Here is an 11620-nt window from a genome sequence, read left to right as displayed (position 1 = left end):
CCTTTGTTGGGTCAGCGTTGGATGTTTTTCTCCCTTCACACCACCAAACGAATATTTTCGGTGTGATTAAATTAAATTTAAATTTAAAAAATTAAATACTCATTAATTCATGAACTGATTATAATTTGATGTAAGAGAAGATTTTATAGAAACTTCTATATCGATATAAAGTTTAATAATAATAATACGATTGAATCAAGTGAGCTCGATACAAATGAGTTGAATCTGTCCTATTTCATTTGGTATATAATTCATCCATAATTATTATATATGGTTCAACAGGTGATGTTTTTCTAAATTTTAAATTTACAGAGGCTTAAATTCCTGGCTTGATCAATCCTATTTGAGGATACTTGCTAATTCGATTGACCAATCGCATATATGAACTATTTTGAGATTTCATGAAAATTGAGTTGTGAATTTTCACCAATCACTTACAACTATTTTGAAGTCTTTTGGAAATTATGTTGGAAACTTAGGAATCACGATTTGATCGATGAAATAATTGATTTTTTAATTTAATTGAGATTGAATTATTGACTGTTTAACCTCAAATTAATAATAAGACACTAAATGGAAAAGTTACATCACCATTTAATAGCAATACTGACTCTGTAATTACTTCATGGTCACATTCCTCCATCCCCCCTCCACGCTACTTTACCAATAGTGCCAACATGCAGTACCCAAATCAGCCAAGACAAAGCATCTTTATACTGGACAATTGTCTGCAAGTATTGAGGGTAGACATATAGAACCTGCCATGCTAAAATACTAATCCCTTCCAAAGCGCCTAACAGAAAAGCCATTTTTTAATCTTAATTTGCATGCGTTTCTTAACAAGTCTTCATAGTTGTCCGTTTGAGATTCATCGTCCCATAGGCCTCTTAATTATAGGGTTACGCACCCGACAAACCCAATAGTTTACGCTGCTCCAGTAACTGAACGAAATGGACTGCCTGGGAACCTTCTAGTGACCTCCCACACCCTCCTCGATACCGAGATGCGGGTCCCGCCGTGAGAGTGTAGAAGGGCAATTTCGCCAGCGGGCCACATGCTTCCACCAGTGCCCGGACAGCCACATCAATCCTCGTTCCAGGAGATGTCAAAACCCTCGAGACTGCAATCACCTACGACCAACTACACGTTATCCATTAACATACACCAGCAGCCGAAAGAGGACGTGAGCTCTTTCCTCCCACTCGCTAAGGATATCTGATGATATTTCCCTCTTTTCTCGGCGCTAAAAACCACAAAATACACGCAATCCCCCAAACACCCGTAAACAAATCCCTAATCTTACAACTAAACCACCGGTCCACAGGAAGTTGAGAAATTAAAAAAAAAAAGTAAAACAAATAGAACTGTTACTTCCTCGTCGCCCTCTTCGCCGCCGCCTTCCTCGTCGTCGGTGCCGCCGCCCTCCTCGTCTTTAACGCTGCAGCCGCCGCCGCCTTCTTCTTCGCCGCCGCCGCTGACGCCTTTTTAACGGGCGAACCCTTGGCGGAGGTCTTCGCAACCTTAGCTGGCCGCGTGGGCGCCTTCGGCTTCGGCCTGGTTGCAGCGGCCTTGGGCTTCACAGCCGCCGGCTTCGGCTTCGCGGGCGCCGGAGCTTTTCGTTTCGCCCTGGTCTTCGCCGCCGCTGCGGCGGGTTTAGCCTTCGGCTTGGCGGGAGCGGCAGCCTTGGCCTTCGGCTTCGGTTTGGGCTTTGGCTTTGCGGCAGCTGCGGGCTTTGCCTTGGGCTTCGTTTTGGCAGAGGTGGGCGGTTTCTTGGCGGGTGGCTTTGGCTTGGCCTTCGGCTTTAGCTTGGCCGGGGCAGCGGTGGAGGAGGATGACGACGACGCCGGGGCCGCGGCCGCAAGCTTGTAAGAGTTCTTCAATTTCTTGAGCTTCCCGGAGTCGGTGAGCCTCTTCAGGTGGCCGAGGAGAATCTTCCGAAAGTTTCCGGGGAGGCGACCCTTGTGCTCGTCCTCGATGAACTTCTGGATCGCGTACTGGCTCGACCCAGTGCGCTCCTTCAGCGTCACGATCGCCTCCGTGATCATCTGGATTCCAAACCAAACACAACCCAAAGACCAGATATTGAGACCCAGTTCAAACGAGAATCACCGGCAGAGATCAGAAAAGGGTTCCATCGAAGTCTTACATCAGCGTAGGGCGGGTGGGCGGGTGGTTTTCGAGGGGCAGCGGGCTTCTTCTTGGCCTTGGTCTCCCTGGGGGCCTTGGCCTTCCTCTTCTTGGTCTGCTTGGCACCTTCCGCGGCGGCGTCCGCGTCATCCTCCATCGGAGGGTCGGAGGGGGCGGAATCGGCCACGGGCTCCTCGGCCGCAGCAGCAGTGGCCTCATCCTGCGCCATTACAAGGATTATATTACGGGACCTCGAGGGCTGAGAGAAGAGAGATTGGAGGTGGGGGGATAGCAATTGAGGAGGGGCGACGACGGGAAGCGAATGTAGCGGCGACGCATTTAAATACAAGGCGGAAGTGAGGAGGCTGAAAGCTGATTGGACCACGGCTACAAGCCTCGGATCGATACTCCGCATGGCTTCCAACGTGGGCCTTCGGATGTGCCGTTATCGACGGTTGGGAAAAGGGGTTAAGCCACAAAAGCCAGCATAAGCCATTGGGATGGAAACGGGGGTGTTTAGGGTGGCACCGGGGTGTGCTTCTTCTCTCACTTCGGATGGCAATATCTTCGGATCTGCTCCATGGATTTCCACCATTACTCGACCTGCATGCGGCTCTCGACCATAGCTTTCGAACGAGCATTGTCTCAATTGAATTGGGTCTGTGGTTAGCGAGAAATTTAATGTTGAGTATGCAAAGGTCGAATAGAGACTTCCACATGAGTTTGAAAGAATTGAAGAGATGAGACCACAAGCTGAGACGAATTCCACCAAAGCTTATGATTTAAGGCGGATGTAGTTTAGAAGACTGATCGATAGAATTTGGAATCACGTAAATTGACCAAGGATTGAATGGGTTAATGCCTGTTCAAACTTCATCTAACTCACACAACTCTTTTACCTATTTTGACTGTTATAAAACTATGAATTAGATTGAGTTTGACATGTATAAATAATTAATAACATAGTTGTGATTGAATAGTGATCATCAATGATGCAAGATGGTGGCATTGGCTTCATCTAATGAAAGATGTACGCTGGATTTTTTTTGAAATCAAATATATGTGTGTGTTCATTGAGTAAACACAAACTAAATGATATTAAATAATCTAATTCATCAAGTTATATTTGTTGGTTCAACACTGCAAAATTCATGTAATACCATAATATAATGATAATGTCAAACTATTCAGAATGTCACTGAAGATGGCAGCACTAATTTCTTAACATCCAATCCCTAATCCCAAGAGTTCAGTAATGTGTTGGGAAGCTATATATAGTTGCTCTACTGTGGTAGAAGAAAGTTCATCAAAATAAGTGATTTTGTTTATCTCGTAGTCATATTATTATTCGGGGTATTAGAAATAAATATTTAGTTCATCTAACGAAAGACATTGAGTTAACATGAAAAGTGAATCTCTTATAAGATCCTTTGATGTTATCATACAACTTAGACTCATGACATTCTCTTCACATTAATGAAAACTTTTTAAAGAAAAAAAATTATTATAAGAGTCTCGAAGCACAAAATAGATCACAATCTTGAAGATAAATCCTGTTTTGAGGTACTAAAACTTGTAGAAGATATAGTTTGATTAGTTAGGCATGATTTGTAGCACGCTCCCAAGGAACTGACTACAGCCATATCAGTGCCAACGAAGAGCTTCAAAGTTGATATAACGAACCACGTCAACACAATGCCCTGAACTCGGACGACATATATATCCTCCGTACAAAGTCATGTAAGGGGTATCGTTAGGGTACGACGTCACCTTGCAAAGATCGGGACGATGCCCCACAAAGATCAGGACGGTACTGTTCGAGTACGATGCCACCCTGCAAAGATCAAGATAGCATCGCTTGGGTACGATGCTGCCCCGCAAAGATCGAGACGGCACCACTTAGGTACGACACTGCCCTAATGAGATCGAGACGACGCTGCTTGATGCTGATTATCGCAGGACAATCGAAATCAGCATGAAGGGTATGGGTTCGCCGCTTAAGGGGTCGATGACCATTGAGAGGCTAGATACGGTTGACCCTCATGTGTAGGCATAAAAACCCATCGCGGACTCAACTCTCTCTCTCTCTCTCATTCAACTAAAAAACTAACTTGAGCTTCAAAGGGGTCAAGTCGAAAAATCCCCCTCTTGACCTCGGTGTGTGTGCAGGAGTCCAATGACGGAGGAGCAGGCTGCCTGCCAAGAGAGAAGATAGCCCTCAAGGACGAGGCTACAGCTCGATCCGACCCGACGCTCGAGCGTCAACGTGGGAGATCCTACGCATCAAGGATTTGGAGACAGAAGGCTGCACTAGACCCGGGACGGCCATCACCTGCCCCTAAAGTCTGAGTGTCAGACTGGGCAACCTTGCGTGCTTGGAGTCGAACCTAGCCATGCTGACTCCCCGATCAAGGTGTAAAGAGACACTAACATTTTGGCACTAGAAGGAAGGCCCAATGTCCCAAGATCATCCCCAGCCAGGCAACCTGGGGGAGCGCCTGGGCAACAAGCACCGCTCGACCCACTCAGCTCTTGGGTTCGGAGAACAACTCCTGCCTCTCCCGAGGCAAGAGGTGAACGACTCTACAGCAACCCCGGGCCACTATTGGCGATTGTTTGCTGATCCCAGGTTATTGCCTCCTGGGATCATCGCTGCTCAACCTCCCATCTCCATCGAGGTGTTCCTTAGCCTGACGCACCAAGTCCAAGCTTTGTCAGGGATGATGTAAACCATCATTCCCCTTATTCATCACCTTGCCAAACTCTCGATGCTCCCATAAATGTCACAACAGAAGTCATCGTCGCCTGCTCCTACACAGCCTCCACCCTCTCCTGTGCCGCCCCTGGCCCCTCGATGGCCCCTAACGGTCAGAGAATAATGAGGCTGATGTCCGCACATAGCACACCAAACCTCTGACACCCCTATTCCAACAACCTTGAGCCTAACACGTTGTCGTCTGATTCAGCAGAGAACCTTCGGGCTCAATTACACTCGGTGCCTATACGAGGTTCAATGAGAGTTTCACAAGTCCAAGGAGGAGCTCGATGAGGCCCCTTCAGGAGGATCACCCTTCATACTAGAGATTTAAGACAAGCCCGTCCCTCTTAGCTTTCATCTCCCCATGCTCGAAGCCTATGACAGCAGCTCTGACCCGACGGAGCATGTCGTTGCCTTCGGGCCCAAATGGCCCTATACAATACCTCGGACGCCCTCATGTGTAGGGTATTCCACACCACACTTCGAGACCCAGCTCGGATGTGGTACAGTCGACTTAGACCGATCTCTTTCAACCAGTTGGCCAAGGAGTTTGTGCTCAACTTTTTAGCCAGTGTGCGACCGAAGCCATCTGCGGCCCTGCTCCTCGGTCCCAGCCAGAAGGATGACGAACCACTTTCTCATTTCTTGACTCATTTTGCTACTAAAGTCCGGGGGCTACCTGACGCTCACCCCTTTTTGATAATGCAAGCATTCTTAATGGGACTTCAGCCTTCCATATTCTTCTGGTCGCTGGTCGAGCGATCATCGATGGCTATCCTTGAGATGCTTCAACGTGTGAACCAGTATATAGCGACCGAGGCACTAATGGTGGGAAAGCACCAGGAACACAAAAGGCCCGGGTGGAACCACTCCGAGGGCAAGCCTCAGCCCCACCAAGGAGAAGGATCGATCGACCCAACACGCTACTCCCGAAGCCCCCTCTCTTGCCTCTAAATTCCTCCAGGATAGAGATATTTATGCAGATTAGGAAGAAGGGACTCTTGAAGGCACCTAACCCAATGAAGGCCCCACACGAGCTCAGAGATCACTCTAAGTACTACCGATTTCAATGCGACTATGGGCATGACACTGAGGAGTGTCATGACTTGAAGAACCAGATCAAGGAGCTCATCAATCGAGGACACCTGGGTCACTATATTAGAAGACCATGAGAATTATCACCATGCTCCTCGGGTCCGATCGAGAAGCAGATTGATGTGATTAGTGGCGGCTTAGCATCGGGTGGGGATAGCATGGCGGGACGAAGGGCTTACGCCCGAGCAGTAGTGGAAAAGCGTCCGAGGCAACCGCAAGCACCAGAAATCACATTCTCAACAGGGGAAACCAAGTACCCTGAACATGATGATGCATTGGTAATCTCGACCAGTATTGTCGATGCTCAGGTTAAAAGGATCATGGTGGACATCGAGAGTTTCACCGACATCTTATACTTCGCCGCCTTTCAGAAGCTTGGCCTGACCAAGGAGGACCTTACGCTAATGCTGTCGGCACTTACCAGATTTACAAGTGATTCCATTTCACCTCTCGACACTACCATCCTACCAGTCACCCTAGCGGAAGAGTCGAAGTCCAAGACGATCATGGTGTCCTTCATGGTGGTGGAGCTCCTCAACAAGTTCAGAGCTATCATCTCCATGTACCACCGGGCAATAAAATTCACGACCCAAGCTAGGATTAGGGAAGCAAGGAGTGACCCTCGGGAATCCCGACAATGTTACATGGCAGCCATTGCGTTGCCCAAGATGCTAAAGCACGAACAATCTATCGTCGACCCTCGAGACGTCACCAAGCCGCCGTTGTGCCCCGAGCCAACCGAGCACACTCAAGAGGTCCCGCTACACAGCAACCGACTAGACATGGTCGTCAAGGTCGGGTCGGAGCTCCCAGAGGATCGAGAGAAGCTCATCAACCTGCTAATTGAAAATGCCAACGTCTTCGCTTGGTCGCTAGTGGAAATGCCCATGATTGACCAGGGGGTTGCACAGCACCACTTGAATGTCGGTCCCCAAGCGCGACTGGTAAAGTAGCGGCTGCGGAAGCTGGTGCTCGATCGATAGAGGGTAGTGGATGATGAGGTAGAATGACTTCTTGCAATAGGATTTATCACCGAAGTAAAATACCCCAAATGGCTGTCAAATGTAGTTCTCGTTAAAAAGCCCAATGGAAGCTGGAGAATGTATGTTGACTATATCGATCTTAATCGAGCATGCACAAAGGACTATTATCCACTCCCAAGGATCGACTAGCCAGTCAATGCGACTTTAGGGCACGAGCTTCTCTCATTCTTAGATGCTTTCTCAGGATACAACCAAATCAAGATGACACTAGAGGATCAGGAACATACTACTTTCATCACAAATCGAGGTGTCTACTTCTACAAGGTTATGCCATTCGGGCTGAAAAATGTCGAGACAGCCTACCAAAGAATGATGAACAAGATGTTCACCCACCAGATCAGGAGGAACATGGAGGTGCATGTCAACGACATGATCATAAAAAGCAAGTTCACCTGAACACAGCTCGCGGACCTCGTCGAAAGATTCAAGATGTTGCGAAAGTTTGGCATGCGCCTCAACCCTACCAAGTGCGCCTTCAGAGTCAACTCGGGGAAGTTCCTTGACTTTATCATCCATAGGAGGGGAATAGATGCAAACCTGGAGAAAGTTCAAGCCATCATCAACATGCAACCTCCCCGCTCGGTGAAGGAGATGCAATGCTTGACCGGGAGGCTCATCGCCCTGGCTTAGTTCCTATCCTGATCGGGGGACAAGTGCCTCCCTTTTTTCCGAATCCTGAAGAATCCAAGGGACTTCGGATGGACCTCGGAATGTGAAGAGACCTTTAAGCTGCTCAAGGAGCACTTGACCCAACTTCTCCGATTCACTTTGATCTCCTCGGGTGAGCCACTCAGCCTCCACCTCGCAACCTCTAAGCACACAGTCAATTCTGTCTTAACTCGGGAAGATTCTGGAATGCAACAACCGATCTACTATGTGAGCCACATCCTGAGCAGCACTGAGAAGTGATACCAACCGGTGGAGAAGCTAGCTCTGGTGCTTGTCCAAATGGCCAAGAAGCTAAGACCTTATTTCTAGGCCCATCCGATCAAAGTAGTGACCAACCAGCCACTATGATAGATCTTGTCCAAATTCGACATATCCGGACGAATGCTCAAATGGTCGGTCGAGTTGGGAGAATTTGACATACAGTATGTCCCGAGGACCACCATCAAAGCTCAGGTAGTCGTCGACTTCATCTTAGAGTTAACTCCTCTCAAAGGCAATACCTATGGGCATACCGAGCAACGATGGAGCCTACATGTTGACGGTTCGGCGAACAGCAAAAGGGGCAGGGCTAACCTTATTCTAGAAGGTCTCAATGGTCAGTCGTTCAGACATGCACTCCGCTTTGGATTCAAACCTACCAACAATGAAGTTGAATATGAAGCACTCCTATCCGAGCTTAAGTTGGCCCTCAAACTCCAAGTCAAAAGCATCAAGGTTTTCACTGTTTCCCAATTGGTGGTCGGTTATATCAACGGAGATTATGAGGCTCGAGATGCTGCCATGACAAAATACTTGTCTGAGGTGAAGAGGCTCGCTAGCTGCTTCCAGCACTTTGCTATAACAAGGGTGCCGCAGGCGCAGAACACACAAGCTGATGCCTTGGCAAAACTCGATTCAAGTGCAAACACCGAACTGCTCCGGGATGTCGAGCAGCTTCCTTGCCGGACCATCACGACCGAAGAGGTGGTCGTAATCAACTCAACCCCATCTTGGGTGGAGGAGATCCTCTGCTACAAAAGGGATGGAACATTGCTAACCGACAAAGCAGCCTCCCGACGACTCTAATGTATACAAGCGTGGTATTGTGAGGTGAACATATGACTCTATCGAAGGTCGTTCACCTAGCCACTCCTGCATTGCCTAGATTCCATGGAGGCCCAAACAGTTTTAGCCGAGGTCCATAAGGGGATCTGTGAGGAGTATATCGGCAAGCGAACCTTAGCCTTTAAAGTCCTCTAACAAGGTTATTACTGGCTGACCATGCATCGAGACGCCGCGACGTATGTACAATGATGCTAGTAGTGTCAAAAGCATTCCTAAGCGCATCATCAACCCGTAGTTCCGTTTGATGGGGATATAAAGAGGAATAACCTTTGTATATGAACAAATACTAGAAGACCAAAATACGCAGCGGAATAAAATGGAAACACAATCAAATAGAACACCAAGATATACGTGGAAAACCCCTTCAATGTGAAGGGTAAAAACCACGGGGCAAACTAGAGATAATCCACTATGAGAATAATGAATGTACAAATCTCAATCTCTTGCCTAAAACCCTAGCAACAACCACAAGAGAATAACTGGGATACAAGGATCACGTCACTGCCCACAATATCTAAAACTCCCAAGTAATCACAGCAAGAGCCTACTGCAGATTTGATCTAACCTGAGATGAGAACACTGCTAGATGATTGAGAACAGTCTCTCTGCGTTGTCCTTGTCTTCTTCCCTTTCTTTCTCTTCCTTTTCTGCCTTGTTCTCCTTCTTCTCTTTGGAATCTCGTGGCTATTAAGATCTGCCTCGTTGCTGCCTTTTTATCGCTTTAATCTGCCTCTAAAACGCAGCCACCACACCCCCCTAATCTTAATTAGGGTTAGGTTAAGAGGGGGTGTGGGCTATGGGCTGATAAAGCCCACATGGGCTAAATATGGGCCATCAGCCCAACAACCTCCCCCTTCAGCCCATAAGGGAGGCTGTCCCATGACTCCTCAATGTGAAGCCATGCCGACCAACTGTCGGCATATTTCCTGTCTTTCTTTTGGTAAGGTCTTCGTCAACATGTCTGCTCCGTTGTCATCTGTATGACTTTTCTGAAGCTGCAACTGCTTCTCTTCCTGCTCACTCTCAACTGCTTCCTAGTAACACTCTGGTTCACCTGCATCAGTAAGCATCACATACTCATCTGTAGAGTATCTTCTGGAAGGTTGACGTTGTCTAGAAGATCTTCTCAACTGAGGTTCTGCGGGAACTTGCTCTCCTACTTCTTCTTGCTCAACATGTCCTGCAGGTAAATCAACATCAGGCTCTATACTATTTTCCTGCACATCTCCCCCATCACCCTGATATACTGGAGGAATAACTGGGTCACAATCTGCTAATCCTTCTGCAGAAGTCTTGGCTGGTGCCTTCTTTTTCAAATCCTCAAAGGTTTGATCCTCAAAGAAGACCACATTTCTGCTCCTGAATACCTTCTGCTTTTCTGGATCCCAAAGCCTGTAACCAAACTGATCATGTGAGTAACCAAGAAAAATACATTCTTTAGACTTACCATCCAGCTTGGACCTCTCATTATCTGGAACATGTGCAAATGCACGACAACCAAACACTCTCAAATGCCTGTAGGAAACATCTTTCCCTGACCATACATGCTCTGCAACATCACCATCTAGGGCTGTACATGGTGATAAGTTGATCACATCAACTGTAGTCCTCAAAGCCTCATCCCAAAACCTTTTGGGTAGCTTGGCCTGTGAAAGCATACATCTGATCTTTTCCATGATGGTGTGGTTCATCCTCTCTGCAATTGCATTATGCTGAGGTATACCAGGAACTGTCATCTCATGTTGGATCCCACGTGACCTGCAATAGTCATTAAACAATCCCGTATACTCACCACCATTATCTGATCTTATGCATTTCAATTTCCTTTCTGTCTCCCTTTCAACCCTGGCATGAAACTCTTTGAAGACATTAATAACCTGATCTTTGGTCTTCAAAGCATAAGTCCAAACTTTTCTGGAAAAATCATCTATAAAAGTGACAAAATAAAGTGCACCACTTATACCAAGAACATCAATAGATCCACCAAGAGTTTTTGTCCTCAAAGGACCACATACATCTGTATAAACACGGTCTAAGGTATGTATTTTTCTAGACAAAGCAGCACTAGCAAATGAAACTCTATGTTATTTACCAGCCAAACAATCAATACAAGGGTTCAGATGTATACCTCTGAGATCTGGTAATACCTCTCTCTTGGAAAGAGCTTGCAGCCCCTTCTCGCTCATGTGTCCCAATCGCCTATGCCACAACTCCATACTGAAGTCTTTCTCTGTAGCATTTAACTGCTCACCATAAGCTTTAGCCTGCAACCTGTACAAAGTATGACATTTCTTTCCACTAGCTATAACAAGAGAATCCTTACTGAGCTTCCATTGCCCTCTGTGAAATCTGCTTTCATACTCTTCATCATCTAGTCTTCCAACTGAAATTAAATTCAGCCTCAAGTCAACCACATGCCTCACATCCTTAAGTACCAACTTGCAGCCAAGGTTGGTCTTTAAATGGATATCACCCATGCCAATGATGTCTGCTGTGCCATAGTTGCCCATCTTGACAACACCAAAGTTTCCAGACCTATATGTAGCAAAAAACTCTCTCCGTGGTATAGCATGATAAGAAGCACCTGTGTCAATCACCCACTCAAGATCCTGACACACACAAGAAAAAATATCATCAGAAGGAGACAAAATCAAATAATCACCACCCTGCACTGTAGCTGTAGTATTATCCTTTGACTCTGTAGACTCCACTTCTTTTCCCTTTTTCTTGTTCTTCTTAGGTTGCTTACATTGGTTCTTATAATGTCTTTTCTTACCACAGTTATAGCAAACAATATCTTTTCTTGATCTTGACTTGCTCCTAC

The 11620-nt window shown here is 46.8% G+C and overlaps 1 protein-coding gene across 1 annotated transcript; it reads right to left on the bottom strand.

The window, feature by feature from the left end:
- Positions 1-1118: 1118 nt before the first annotated feature.
- LOC135617079 (histone H1-like) lies at positions 1119-2432 on the bottom strand. Its single transcript, XM_065116986.1, has 2 exons — positions 2147-2432; positions 1119-2045 (listed from the first exon to the last, which is right to left on the bottom strand). Exons 1-2 carry the CDS (start codon positions 2354-2356, stop codon positions 1368-1370), a joined length of 888 nt encoding a protein of 295 aa, XP_064973058.1. The 5' UTR covers positions 2357-2432; the 3' UTR covers positions 1119-1367.
- Between the last annotated feature and the right edge of the window lie 9188 nt (positions 2433-11620).

Source organism: Musa acuminata, chromosome BXJ2-7, assembly GCF_036884655.1.
Source record: "Musa acuminata AAA Group cultivar baxijiao chromosome BXJ2-7, Cavendish_Baxijiao_AAA, whole genome shotgun sequence".
Lineage (NCBI taxonomy): Eukaryota > Viridiplantae > Streptophyta > Magnoliopsida > Zingiberales > Musaceae > Musa > Musa acuminata.
Note: the sequence above shows the minus strand (reverse complement) of the source record. Positions and strands in the feature narration are given on the sequence as shown.

What these genes read in the sequence shown, in the direction of transcription:
- LOC135617079 (XM_065116986.1), bottom strand. Translation starts at nt 2,356, where the DNA reads ATGGCGCAGGATGAGGCCACTGCTGCTGCGGCCGAGGAGCCCGTGGCC. An exon ending in CCCACCCGCCCTACGCTGAT is followed by an intron (nt 2,046 to 2,146) that starts GTAAGACTTCGA and finishes TTTGGAATCCAG; the next exon opens with ATGATCACGGAGGCGATCGT.